The sequence below is a fragment of the Brachypodium distachyon genome, chromosome 2, assembly GCF_000005505.3.
Source record: "Brachypodium distachyon strain Bd21 chromosome 2, Brachypodium_distachyon_v3.0, whole genome shotgun sequence".
NCBI lineage: Eukaryota > Viridiplantae > Streptophyta > Magnoliopsida > Poales > Poaceae > Brachypodium > Brachypodium distachyon.
The window spans coordinates 41,632,141-41,646,146 of record NC_016132.3 but is presented as its reverse complement, the minus strand read 5'-3'; the positions used below and the strand labels follow the sequence as shown (position 1 = coordinate 41,646,146).

At 42.8% G+C, this 14,006-nt stretch overlaps 1 protein-coding gene and 1 long non-coding RNA gene across 3 annotated transcripts; one reads left to right on the top strand and one right to left on the bottom strand.

Annotated features, from left to right (window-relative positions):
- Positions 1–2,073: 2,073 nt before the first annotated feature.
- LOC100842237 (granule-bound starch synthase 1b, chloroplastic/amyloplastic) lies at positions 2,074–7,999 on the bottom strand. Of its 2 annotated transcripts, none has more exons than XM_003569190.4 (14): positions 7,582–7,997; positions 6,363–6,706; positions 6,059–6,139; positions 5,854–5,952; positions 5,672–5,761; positions 4,433–4,496; positions 4,062–4,162; positions 3,823–3,932; positions 3,487–3,733; positions 3,225–3,401; positions 2,943–3,134; positions 2,765–2,851; positions 2,547–2,675; positions 2,074–2,451 (listed from the first exon to the last, which is right to left on the bottom strand). In XM_003569190.4, the coding sequence occupies exons 2-14, from the start codon at positions 6,681–6,683 to the stop codon at positions 2,335–2,337; spliced, it is 1,815 nt and encodes a 604-aa protein (XP_003569238.1). In that variant the 5' UTR covers positions 6,684–6,706; positions 7,582–7,997; the 3' UTR covers positions 2,074–2,334. The 2 variants fall into 2 exon arrangements, with proteins under 2 accessions (XP_003569238.1, XP_010231938.1); XM_010233636.3 differs by having other exon boundaries at positions 2,117–2,451; positions 6,363–6,783; positions 7,582–7,999.
- Positions 8,000–13,436: 5,437 nt separating this feature from the next.
- LOC112270849 lies at positions 13,437–13,764 on the top strand. Its single transcript, XR_002963359.1, has 3 exons — positions 13,437–13,495; positions 13,548–13,621; positions 13,713–13,764. It is a non-coding gene; the product is annotated as an uncharacterized LOC112270849 (long non-coding RNA).
- Positions 13,765–14,006: the final 242 nt, after the last annotated feature.

Genomic DNA, 14,006 nt, shown 5'->3' with positions numbered 1-14,006 from the left:
TAGAACTTTTACATGTGATTCAACATCTTATCGATCCAAGCTTGTGGCCCTCGAGTTTTGGGTTTCCTTGATCTTTAGAAGTTGAATCACAGCTAACAGCATATCCATATTTTGGTTACCCAAAACCATTATGGATAGTGGAGAGAGAAAATATGGGTAGCCAAAATATGTCCATCTTTTGAAGCATATCTAAAATTGAATACCCAAAACCAGATAGCCATATTTCTATCTCATCTATTTCGCCAAACACCTCATGAGCATCACATCTCACTCCCGGGCGAAGTCTAAATTCAAACAAGTTGTAGAAATTTGCATCATTCATGCACATACGTTCAGATACGTCAATTCAAGTGGGTTCTTTGCACAAATCTGGAGATGTGTTGTAAAAAAAATGGAGACACGTTGCGTTGCTGCATGCCGTAAACTAAATAGTACCAGGACTTAGGTAATTTAAACATCGGTTTTGATAGAGTGCGGGCGCTTGAGAAATAAAAACAGATCAGTCGATTTGGTCATACCTGGTTACGTAAGTTGTTCCAGCGATTTTCTGCCTATGGTGGTACGTACGTGGTGGGCTTTTGTAGCCAGTTGTCCTTTTTTGGATATTGGGCATGTTTTGTTCTGGCCCATTCTAGGGCACTTTTGTTTTTAGTGGCACTTTTGTTTTTAGACCTGTGCTTTTTTCTCTTGTATTTTGGGGCTTTTGTGTTGAATCAATAAAAGAAGGGATGTGAGCTGAGAGATGAGAATCATTAATACAATGAGTGTTGTTTTGTGTGGTATTTTTGTTTGTTTTCGGAAGAAGGTGAGACCCATTTATATAGGGGTCCTTTTTTTTATAGGAAATTGTAAGGGAGACCCCTACAGTATAATAGGAACCTAAATTTGTATACGTGAGGATTTGAACTCAGGTGTTGTGATTGTACACCCACTCCACCAATCAAGTGAGCTAGGCTCACTCCCCTTAGGGTCCTTTTGTTTTGGTTTTTCTAGGTATAAGTTGGGACATAAATAGTTAGGAATAAGTTGCTTTGAGTTTTTTGAGGCAGTTGCACAATATCCTTTCTCATGTGTAATTGTGTTTTTTTACCATTCCTCGTGCCTCATATTGGGTTAGTTGCACATAAATTTTCTTGATGTGCAAGTTAGTTTTTAGGGTGTGAGTTGCACATTAAAGTTCTTGATTTGCAATTGCGTCTTTTTTTATTTTGTTGCACATCATCTTTTTTGATATGCAATTAGGTTTTTCTAAAGAGTGATCAGTTGCACATTAAAATTCTTGGCGTGCAATTGAGATTTTTTTTTGGATAACTTCACATCATATATCTTGATGTGCAATTTAGTTCTTTAAGAATGTGAGTTGCACATTAAAACTCTTTGGTGTGCAATTTAGTCTTTTTTAGATTATTTGCATATCAAATATCTTTCAGTGTGCAATTTTTCAGTTTTTTTAACAAGGTAAGATGCACACCAAAACTATTAGCGTGCAATCAAATTTGTTGGGGTTATTTGCACATATATCTTGATGTGCAATTTAGTTTTTTTTAGAGGAAGAGTTGCACATTAAAACTCTTTGCGTGCAATTAGATTTCTATGGGTGACCTGGACATGCATCATCTCTCTTGTGTTTTGTTTTGATTTTTAAGTAGAGTACCACACATAAAATCTGAATGCATCCACATGTATGTAACTTCATTCTTACAAAAACTGTATGCGCAAATGTCTACATGAGGATTGCTGCAGGCAAACTCAAGAAAAAAAAGGCCCAAAAAAACCATCTAATAGAAAGCAGTTTCGGTGGAGGATTGAACGTCAGGGAGAAATCGACCGAGATTTAAGTGAGATGCTTATATATCAGGCAACTGATCAATAGACGACCCATTAAACATACAGCATGTATAGAAATATTTTGTAAATTGTTTGTGAGGCCCATGGCCCCCCATGGTAGATCCGCTGACTATGTCCGATAAGATGAGGGTGTTTCATCATTTTAAAACACTACTTTCTGCTCATCTATACGCAGAATCAACAAAGGACCGGTACATGCATATGACGTCCATCGACGCTTGTGTATACACTCCACGGGTTACTTTCTCCTTTCTTTTTTCTTCTAATGTTATACGAATCAATTATTTGGACATTATTTTCATACAAATTATCATGGAACTACAGTACATGCATGTCGTATGCTCATACCCCATGTCAGGGATTATATATTACACATGTAGGGGAGACAGTGACATCAGCCTGCAGGGATACCGACCTCATTATTTTCAGGCATGCAACTATAGCATGACACGGATCCTAAAAGATCCATCCTAATGCTTCGAGATTTCAGGGAGTGGCCACATTTTGTTTCGCAAGTGGTGCGATCTCCTCGCCGTCGATACCTGCCTGGCTTCCCTCGACTCCCAGGCCAAGAAGAGCCGCCTCCCACTTCTTTGCCGGTCCCTGGATCAGACAACGGAGAGCATCTTATCCCTTTCTTGACAAACAAGCATAATTGCATCTAAGAAGGCTCAATGGAAACTTTACAGCTTGCCCACCTTCCAAGATAGGTCCTGAGCCATACAATTCTGAACCATTGCATGGAATGCCGGTGTTTTGTACTGTTTCAAAGCTCGTGTGACATTAGAGGCAACCGCCGTAACATCCGCTGGATCAACGGTTTCAAACTACAAGATGACAGAGCAAATTGCTGTTAATATATACTCCCCAAAATTTGAGAGCAATCGCTCAGACGAATCCAGTTATTCTTTTTTACCTCAACGTTGAACGAACCCATGTGGAATCCGGTGGCACCCTCCTCAACCGTGTCGACGAGTCCTCCAGTCGATGAACATATCGGAACCTGTAAAATGTAGTGTCAAAGACTATGTGCCATTGCACAGCAATTATGCAATCAAACTCAACGTGTATCCGACCAAGTAAGAAATGCTTACCACTCCATATCTCATCCCTTGCAACTGAATGAGACCGCAGGGCTCAAACCTACTCGGGATGATTATGAAATCAGCCCCAGCAAACATCATGCGCGCCAACGGAACATTGAATTTTGCTATGCCTCTGGCATTCTGTGGGTACTTTGCTTCTAATAGCATCAGTTCCTCCTCCATTTTCTTCTTCCCTGTACCCTGAAGAAAATATTGAACTACTCAGCAACAATCTCAGCTTCTGCCATGCTGTGTAATTGTAGTAGAATTTTCTTCCGAAGTAAAACATACAAGGACAATTATCTGAACATTCTCCTCCACGAACTCTGGAATGGCTGCAATTAGTATGTCTGACCCTTTCTGTTCTTCAAGACGGCCAATGAAAATTACAACGGGTATGCTTGAGTCCACCGGCAATCCAACTTCCGCTTGTAGCATTTCTTTATTGAGAGCCCTTGCTTCCGTTACCTGAAAATTTTCCTCTTTAAGTACTGAATTGTCTACATATGGTAACTGGTAAGAGGAGAGAAATCGCTGAGTAAACCTTACTTACCGTTGCAGCATTGTACTTGACACTGATGTACTTATCTGTTGCTGGATTCCAATCATGAATATCCATGCCATTTACAATTCCAGTCTCGAGGGTCTTTGTACGAAGGATGCTATCCAATTCGACACCTTTTTCTGGGCCAGAAGTAAGTTCTTTAACGTAGTGTGGACTAACTGTAAGGACCAGATCACACTCGGTGATCCCTGCCTTCATCCAGTTGATCTTTCTCCCAACAACAGGCTTAATGTGCCTACACAGATCAGGGTGCATGTCATTATCAAAGGAAGTATTAAAACATAATTCATCTCTAATGAAACAATAGAGTATGAGGGCCCATACCCGTCAATAAAATCAAATGAAGGCATGAAACATTCAGGTAAATTAAGAAGTTCGAAGTCTGCACTGGGAAATCTGCCTTGATAGGCAATATTGTGAATGCAGAAAGCAACCTACAGAACATGTATACAAACGCTGTGAAGCATAAAACTCTAAAATCCACATTTCCTATTTGGTACCAATGTAGTTCACATGGAAATGGGTATATAAAAAGTAAAAATGAAAAGAAAGAAATTATCTACCTTAGCATTCTCGTAAATTCCATTTTGCTTATAAATGCTCTTTAGATAGCATGGCAGAACTGCAGTGTGCCAGTCATTTGCAACGAAGACAACATTTTCTCCTGGTTAAATACTGTGAATGTGAGTAAAAAAAATAAAAAAAATAAAAAATAAACTGTAGGAGATGTGCGATTGCAACCGACGGTACATAGATACATATATTTATTTTCGCAAGGTGAGGCACCAAAAATGCGACCTTCGAGGGTCAAACCCTGGTGGGCAGCTAGCATACCTAGCTAGGCTGACCAACCGAGCTGAACTCGGTTCTCATGCATGTGAAGGTACTTGGATAATGAGAACTAACCATAATAGTTATCTGTACAAAGACCTACCGTACGGTCCAGAGAAATATTCAGAATTGTTAAGATTGAGAACCCTTGGAGCTTCCAATGCAGCCTACAAACAATAATCAGATTAGAAGAAATTCCATAGATGTAACGCCAAACACAATAGCTCAATGATTTCGTTGTATGCCTCCTCAATCAATATTAAATTTGCTGCAACCCAAAAATGTTGTCACCTGATTCCATCCCAAGCCAACCAAACAAAGCTCTTTCGAAATGCTGAACTAAAAACCTTAGAGCCTATGTCACATTCAATGGTAGTATAAATTTATATCTCCCAATGAATTAGTGTTTACATGTATCTTTACTCCTATAAACACGACAATCAATGCCAATGGTCCATTTAATAACTGGACTGTGCTTTTTTTACATGTGTACTAGGGGGTGTACTCACATGTGGTGACGGTGTACACTGTGCGCATGTGCGCTTACCTTGAAATCACAGAAAAACAAGACATGTTATACTCATTCTTGCCACTCAAGATGGTCTGACAGTGAACAATTTATCAATGCAGAAATAGGACTAGTCGCTGTAAGGACTGAAGTACATGGACAACAATACATCATAGAAATATCAATAATATATTAGAAATGCCCCAAAGTAGTCATTCTTGCAAGCAGTGATTGTAGCAAAACAAAGTCCATCAGTACTTCCATTAGGCTCTAGTAGATTATGCGACACTTTAAGTAAACTATAACATTAGAATAATAAACTTCCACGGAATTCAGGGATAAGAACTTTCAAGAGCCTGCCTGAGGTGACAAGAGAAAGTAGATCGGAAGGGCAAAATTGTCATTTTCAAGTGAGGGTAAAAATGGCTAATCTAAAGCCCCAATATATCATTCAAAAGTTTACATCTTTTGACTACCATTGCATGGACTTGCTAAACATAAAGCATCAATCCATGATATAACAAATATACATATTTCCATCTGTATTATTTGTTAGTATGCATACAGGCACAAAAAAGGGGGTCTCTGCTAATATCAGGAGGTGGGAATTTTTGCCTGGTAACTCCTTCACCAATATAAAGAAACAGTGTAGCCCCTCAGACAACAAATAACAATGATTAAAGCTAAAACAAGGGTTGGTAATTTTCTGATTCAATGGGATGAAGATAAGCTGATAATCAAGGAAATATTTAGAGGATGCCAGGACAGTAAAATGGTTCAAATTGGATGCACGAGTTTGTTATGCTTATGAAACTTAAACTTGAAATTACTTACAAGGCACAGAAGGCAGAATCGTAACTGGTTATCTCGGAAGTCCGTTCCAGTGGTAGGACCATACAATTTTGCACCCGTCTTGCCCCATACCTAAAGTGTTATGTTTCAAATGGAACATTGGAAGGTTACCATAATTGCATGAATTTTTAAATGGGCAGCAGGTGGTTAACAGTATAATGAACCTTTTCGAGAAACATAGGATGATCCACAAAAACACGGTCAACTCCCCTTTTGTAGCAGTGGAAGAAGCGCACCGTTTCTGTCCTGTCACCAACATTTACCTACAGAAGCAAAACAGTTTTTAACATGTATAACACCAGAAAGCTGGTACAAGTTAAATGCGACCGAAATAGCAATACAGAGTAAATCAATAAAAAAAATACATACCTCCACAAGAACATTTGTATCCCATGTATCCTTGTACTGATCATAACGAGGAGCTATCGTCATAACCCGGTGCCCCATTGCCTGTGAAGAAATGAGTTGGGCTCATGAATAAGATAATAGTGCGAATGTGGTGCAGTCTCACAAAAATATAGAGACAGACTGCACTAACACATCAACATAATGCTCGTAACGAGTTAATTCTGGTGCTGTTGTTCAGTTCAAATTAATGGAACTAGTTTGCGACACAGAATATAACCTTAGCATTTGTGAGTATTGAAATTATGATCAGATGAAGAGTACTTACAGCCAGAGCTGGAGGAAGTCCTCCTACAACATCGCCAAGGCCTCCAGTTTTGCACCATGGGTGCACTTCAGTTGCAACAAAAATTATTGGCATTCCAGTAGAACATACAATAGGTGCCCAAGATCTACCAGGACTAGGACGAGTTTCATTTTTTGTGGCTATTGTTTTGGTCATGTGTGTCTTATTCCTCACGGACAGGGATTCGTTATTCAGGAACCTAACACCTTTGTGACAACATTGTTGGAATTGAACATGAGGTGACTGCTTGAATGCACCGACGCTGTTTGTTTGGTAAGAACAGTAAGTGGAAACTGAACCCATTGGTGCAGCCACTTAATGATGACCTATCAGAATGGGGGTAGACGATGAACAGAAGTCTTGGTAAAGTTATCTTTCATCGCAAAAAGTTGGCAAACTTATCCTGATTCAGAAAACATGGAAATATACATTTTCTAACCCCAAATATTCTGAATGAAAAGCAGCACTAATATCCTGGTAAAAAATGTTCACAGTGCCATAAAAATAGAGGAAAATTTTGTATAACCAAATCTAGGATTATTAATTTGAGGTTTCAAATGTTCTGCTGGCAACAACTATTAATAAGTTCTTGGAGCTTTGGAGTAAATAATTTGTTGAAATTGTAGCCCAATACCATACATAACAAAAGACCTCCTGTTCAAGATGACATCACCATCTCAGTTAAAAATGTGTTCAGCTGTCAGAATTTCCAATTCTTCGTCACAAAAAGAAAAGAAAAAAGAAATTCCAATTCTACCAAACAGTGCGATTTTTCGGATGTCCTACACGCTATTTAAATAGGTTCCTGGAGAACAAACCCCACGGCTACTTTCTAATTTCGGACCACAACACAATCTATTAGAAACTGAGGTCATAGATCACAGAACCGTGACCATGCAGGAGGCATAAATGGCCACCAATAATTTAAAAGGAACTTCACATGCTAGGCTGTTAAGTAGCAATGGAATGCAGGAAAGGGAACAGCAGAGTATAGTCCACAGACCACAGTCGCTGAGTGAGGACTCTAGCAAAAACACTTTCTATTGGTCAAAATACTACTCCGAAAACAACCCCGTTCGTCCACGGCAAATCGAAAAACCCTAGAACCAACCTCCGAAATTCCGTACCAAAACCAAAGTGCCTAATAGGCAGCATCGCATTGTGAGGGAGAATAGGCCGCATTTTGGGAGCACGACGGTACCTTTTTCCACCAGGCGTTGATGGCTGGGAACCGCGGTGCAGGACGAATGCCGATGCGGATGCCAATGTCGCCAAGGCGAAGCTGGACTGGGAACGCGGAGCGCTCGAGCTCAAGGTGAAGTAGACAGAGTGCGAGGAGGGGAACAGCGAGAAATATCTTGCGGCGGGGAGGTGTCGCGGGCGTAGTGGCTGGGGCTCTCGGCGCTTACCGACAGACACAGGTGCCAGTGCCACACACGATGCCCGCGCGGCGACAAATTGGCGGGACACACACGCACATAGATTTTTTGGGGAGCATATAATTGCACAAGCATAAATCTGAGGTCGGACGACAGACGAGGGAAAGAAGAGAGGAAGTGGCTGCCGGAGGGGGAGGGCGCGCATCGCCTCCATGATTGCCTCGTGCGAAGGGAGCGAGGAAACGTGAAGACGAACAGAAAGGGGACAGGGGTTAAGCAGATCGAGGCGATTGCCTCGTGCGAAGGAGGGAGGACGGGGAAAACGAACAGATAGGGGTGGGGGATTAGCCAGATCGAGAAGCCCATTTAGCATTTTTCCTTTTATTTTACATTTTTCTCTTTGTATTTTTCATGGGCTGCGGGCTGAACGGGATCGGGCCGGCCTGGGTAGGCTAGTATGCCATGTCTGGCCTGGCTTCCGTCGTGGCGGGCAGGCACGGCCCGGCCCGTTTATAAACGGCCCTGATGGGCTTGGACTGTGCTAAACGCGTTAAGACACAGGTTTGCCAGTACTTGGGCGGGCCCGTTGGCCGCTATACCTCACACCCCTTCGATTATTTCCTCTCAAAATTCTCTAGAGAAAAACTTCCTCCAAAAAACCCCCTGCGATTACTCTTTTTTTTTTTCCAATGGACAAATAGGTCATTTTGACGAGACGTGGATTCATCTGCGGTAGCAAGCCTTTCACGGTAATGTCTTGAGTACGATAGATTTGTCACGATATAATTAGATTTTTTTTAATAAAAAGGAATCTTTGGTTTGAGCCAAAACCAACCCACTAAAAAAATAAGTTAGCACCGGCTAAGGAGCATGTGCATGATAAAATGTTGGCTACCAATATCATCCAAACAAAGCCAAAATTTGTTCATGACAAAAAATGGCATGATGGTTTAAACAGCCTGGAATGTTGAGCCCAAGTCATGTTGGACCATAAAATACTATACAACATAAAAAAAAGTGTACGTGAAAGATCGTATGGGCAGAAATGTTCATAACTTCAAACTAATCCATAGAAGAGAAATAAGATAGCTAATATTTTTTAAATAATACGGTTTTTTTAATCATTTTCAAAAATAATACGCGTTTTTAAAAAATATCAAAAATAATACGGCCTCGGCCTAGGCGAGGCCGAATGGGCCCAGTCGGCCTGGCCCAAGCCGATTAGGCCCAGTCGGCCTCGGCCAGGCCGACTGCAGGCCGCCTACCTAGCCCGCGAGGCTCCCACGCGCCAGTCGGCCTGGCCCAGGCCGACTGAAGCCCAGTCGGCTTCGCCGTGGCCGACTGGCCACTCGGCCTGGCCGTGGCCGATAGGTCTCTCGTGGGCCGGGGGAATCTTCTTTTTCTCTTTCCCTTTCCTTTCCTCCCTTCCCATCGCGCGAGCCCAGGCAAACCCATCGAGCCCTCTTCTTCTTCCTGCCTGCCCCTTCTGTTCTTCTTCTCCTCTTCTTCTTCCTCAAAAATGTCCCCAATTTTTAGCCAAAATGAGTGAGTTTTGATCCCGTTTAACCCACAAAACTGAATCCCCTTGCTATTTAGCACCCAATGACACCTTGATCTACTCTTTTCGTTGAACATTTTGAGCTAATTTCTTGTTGCTAAGTTGGGGCAATGGTGGTGGTTTGGAGGAGTTTGGAGGTGGTGGTGGTGCTCATCCGGTGACTGTGAGGCTTCTCGAGGTTGGGGTTCACACGCTTCAAGGGTAAATCCTAATCTCTCACGTATTTATCTTATAATGTATATGTTTATGAGGATACGTATGTATGTATATATAGAAGTATGTTTTAGCGTTTGGTAGTGTTCATTATTTTGGTTAACTGTTAATGTCGTACTGCTTAGTATTTGATGCGTCTAAATATTATGGCCGGTAGTAATATGTTTTGATAGAATAGATTTTTTTTTATGCCGTACTGCTTAGTATTTGACGCGTATTAATATTTTTAATATGCCGTACTGCTTAGTATTTGACGCGTCTAAACATTTTTTATATGCCGTATTGTTTAGTATTTGTCGCATATTAATATTTTTAATATGCCGTACTGCTTAGTATTTGACGGTCTTAATATTTTTTATATGCCGTACTGCTTAGTATTTGACGCGTCTAAACATTTTTTTAGGCATCAGAGATGTCCGGTGTAGTGAAGTTTGTTTTTTCTACGGTCCCGGTACTGTCTTAACAACCGAGCACGGAGCTGATCTGAATCAGTTTAAGTATGTGGAGTTGGATCTAACGGCCTCTCAAACATGGACGTTTAGTCTGTTGCAGGAATGGTTGGCAGGATGTTTAGCGGTCAATCCTGAAACATACACCGTCCTTGTGCAAGCATTGTGGACCAAGTCAAGTTCGAATATTTTTTGGGTTTTGAGGCTGATAGACCGGACATCAAAGTGGGTGCGCTGGTTAGAAAGTTGCGAGAAAAGGGGAACTACACCTGTCGCCTTAATCCAGGTTGTCGCTCATGAGACCAATCTAGCTAAAGGCGAGGGTGAATCAAGTTATGACTTGTCCAATGCAAACTCTGTGTCGAATGCTGGAGGTGGTGGTTATGAATCAGACCAGAGCTCCGGGGCAGTAGGAGAGGATGAGTACACTGGCGAGGCAGATGCGGACGAAGAAAATGGTCACTTGCAGAACGAGATGGAGGATGAAGATACAGATGGTCGTAGTTCTTATGACGATGAGTCTCATGAGTCGGACAAAGAGGAGGTGCCGATTCCTGCATCATGGAATCGGCACTTCTCTTTAGCTATGACCGTGAACGATGGGCATGACTCTGCATGGCAATATCATCAGAACAACAGTGCGAAGGGTGCCAGATTTCCTGACAAGAAACATCTGCAGGAAGCCATAGTTACTTGGGCAATGTCCACGCAAAGGGTTTTCAAAACAACAGTCTCTTCACAAAAATATCTGACAATGGAGTGCGAACAAATAGATTGTCCCGGGAGGGTGCATGGCTATGTTTCTAAGTATGACACAGATTGGGTTGTGAGTGACTTGGTGTTGCACATTCCCATTATCCCTCAAGACCATCGTAACCTCTGATCGACGCTTCTTGCTCGGTTGCTTTACACGGAGATAGTGGAGAGCAAAGCAATGGAAGTGAAGGCCATCATGCATAAGGTGAGGGTAAGGTTTAAGTACAACATTTCGTATGGCAAGGCTTGGAGGGCTAAGCAGAGGGCTCTTGAGGAAAGATTTGGTTCATTTTTCGACTCGTACGACTCTGTTGTCCGCCTCCTCCATACACTGCAAGCCCGTAATCCAGGCACCTATGTCGACATCCAACACTTCCTGCACCCAGAGTATCCAACTGTGAGGGTGCTGCAACGACTGTTCTTCACTTTCGGTGTATGCGTCCAAGCTTTCCATCATTGTCGACCAGTGTTATGCATAGATGGCACCTTTCTCACTGGCAAATACAGGGGGCAGATGTTGACCGCCATTGGTCAAGATGGCAACAATCAAATCGTTCTGCTCGCATTTGCTTTCATGGAGGGTGAGAACACTGAAAGTTGGTTATGGTTTTTCAGGCAGCTCAAGAGAGCAGTTGTGCATGATAAGACGAATGTGTGCATCCTTCATGACAGACATGCAGGCATACTCAGTGCGATAAGAACACTGACAAACCCTGGGCCTGATGAACAGACTCCATGGCAGGACATGCAGAGTCATTGGTGCATGTGGCATTTTGGGGGCGAACTTCTTCTCGCAGTTCAGGAACAAGTCACTTATGAATCTATTCAAGAAACTCTGCAAACAGAACCAACAACGGAAGTACACTAGGATACGTGGTTATCTTGATGAGTTCACGAAGAAACATGTTAGGGAGAGGACAGCGGCACGAAACGCGGCAGTAGCAGCACATGTGGCAGCAGTGGCTGCACAGACAGCAGTTGGAACAGGACCATCTGAGGAAGAACCTGTTGGGCTTTGTGACTTGCCAGGGTTTGATCCACCCGGCACTAGGAGAAGGGTTGGGAGGCAGATTAAAAACTTCCAGCAGTGGATAGAGCACGAGCCTCTGGAACGGTGGTCTTTGCTGCACGACACAGATGGCGCTAGGTACGGCGTCATGACTACTAACCTGGCAGAGACATACAACTTTGTCCTGAGGGGAAATATGGCTTTACCACTTACAGCCATCGTCGAGGGTATTTTCCATGGCACGGTGAAGTATTTCAGAGAAAGACGCCAGAGAGCTGAAATGCATATCATGAACAACCCAAATACACCGTACTGTGAAAAGATTATGAAGTACATGGATGAGAAGATGGAAAAAGCTAGGTCTCATACTGTCGTCACCATCGGTAATCAAGAACGCAGGTTTGAGGTGCGCTTGCCAACTGACAAGTTCCGCGTTGGAAATGAATTGAGGACACAGGAGGTGAAGATTGGAAATGAAGCGTGGCCAACGTGTGAGTGCACCTGCAACAAACCAAAATTGCTTCACCTTCCTTGCTCACATGTACTTGCTGCTTGCGGGCAGCTAGGGATGGACGCAATCTCATTTGTTCTCCCTATTACCTGAAAGAGTCTATGCTTAGCACATGGACGGGTGAGATGCTAGGGTTTCGTGCAATGGGCAATTTCAACAAGGTAACCCCTGGTGAAAGGCGGTACATTCCTGACCCCGGGCTATTGCGGACCGGCACAGGCAGACGCCCGTCCAGGCGCATCCGAAATGATATGGATGAATCTGAAGCCGGAGGACGTCACGACAATGTTTTCTATGCAACCATTTTGGCCACAGGGATACTTATTGTCTAACTTTCAGTACTGGTGGAGCTACTACCCGTGGAAGAGGGAGACGTGGACGACGAGGGAGAGGAAGAAACTAGGCTTATCATGCATATGTGAAACTATGTGTTAATTTGTACTCCGTGAAACTATGTGTTAATTTGTACTCTATGTGGAACTAAGTTTTATTTTGTACTCCGTGAAACTAAGTGTTAATCTGTGCCCTATGTTTTAATTTGTACTCTGTGTGAAACTATGTGTTAATTTTTACGCTTTGTTCAACTATGTTTTAATATGTACTATCGGTTTAACTATGCTTAACTTTAATTTGTATGTCTAACTATGTTTATAAATGTTGCAGGCACAAAATGGAGAGAGTATCATTGCTATCTCCAAAGATTGAGAGTAAGCATCGGGCTGCTCGATTGGTGGCGCATTCTGGGAGTGTCGAGTCCCTTGTCACGCGCACTCCTAAGGAAAATTGGATGATAAACCCTGCCTGGATTCAGCGGTATTTATTCAATCATCCCTTGCATGTACATTTTATTTATTCATCCCTTGCATGTACATTTCATTCAATAATTCCTTGCATTTACATTTTATTTATTCATCCCTTGCATGTCCATTTTATTTATGCAGTTTGAATTGGGCTGGCCTTTTACCTTTCGCACGACTTGTTGAGGCAACTCGTGCGGAAATGGTAGAGGGCGAGCGACGAGGCTTCAACTCTACACGGGTACAAATTGACCACTCGCTGCTGAGCTGCTTAGTGGACAGATGGAGGCCCGAGACACACACGTTTCACTTTCACTGGGGAGAGATGGCTCCTACTCTCCAGGATGTGTCGATGCTGCTAGGACTACCATTGGTGGGTGATCCCATAGGACCGTTGCAGGCACCAGCTGATTGGTAGGAGGGTATGGCACTACGCTTTCAAGGTATGTGTTAATTCGTGCCCTGTGTTTTTAATTTGTGCCCTACGTTTACAAGGTATTTTTGCCGGAGCTGGGCCACTCACCTCGGAGGCTCACGGACCTAAGCTAGATTGGTTGCTCAATTACCAGGTTAGATCGATGTGTTTTAAGTTAATATATCTAAGAGCATAGCTCATATACTTGCATGGGTTTACTAACACTTGGTTTTTGTTGCATGCAGATTCAGAAGTTTGGGTATCCAGAGACCCAAATGACTGAGCCTCAGATCACTCGGAGCCTTGAGACATATATAATGTGGCTTCTCGGGAAGGTGATGTTCACCGAGAACCACGTCACCACCATTAGCGCACGCTACATCCCTGTTGTAGTGGAGATCGCGAATGCAACTTGTGGTGACGACATCACACAAAGGAGTTGGGGTTCGGCCGTCTTAGCGGCTACGTACCGAGGTATGTGCAACGCTTGCCAGCTTGTGTCGCCCAAGTCAGCCCTGCTTGGATGTCCTTTATTGTTG

Coding starts and splice junctions, on each gene's coding strand:
- LOC100842237 (XM_010233636.3), bottom strand. CDS start 6,683: ATGGGTTCAGTTTCCACTTACTGTTCTTACCAAACAAACAGCGTCGGT. Junction 3,402..3,486: donor TCAAGTACAATGCTGCAACG/GTAAGTAAGGTT, acceptor GAAAATTTTCAG/GTAACGGAAGCAAGGGCTCT. Junction 3,135..3,224: donor ATGTTCAGATAATTGTCCTT/GTATGTTTTACT, acceptor TATTTTCTTCAG/GGTACAGGGAAGAAGAAAAT.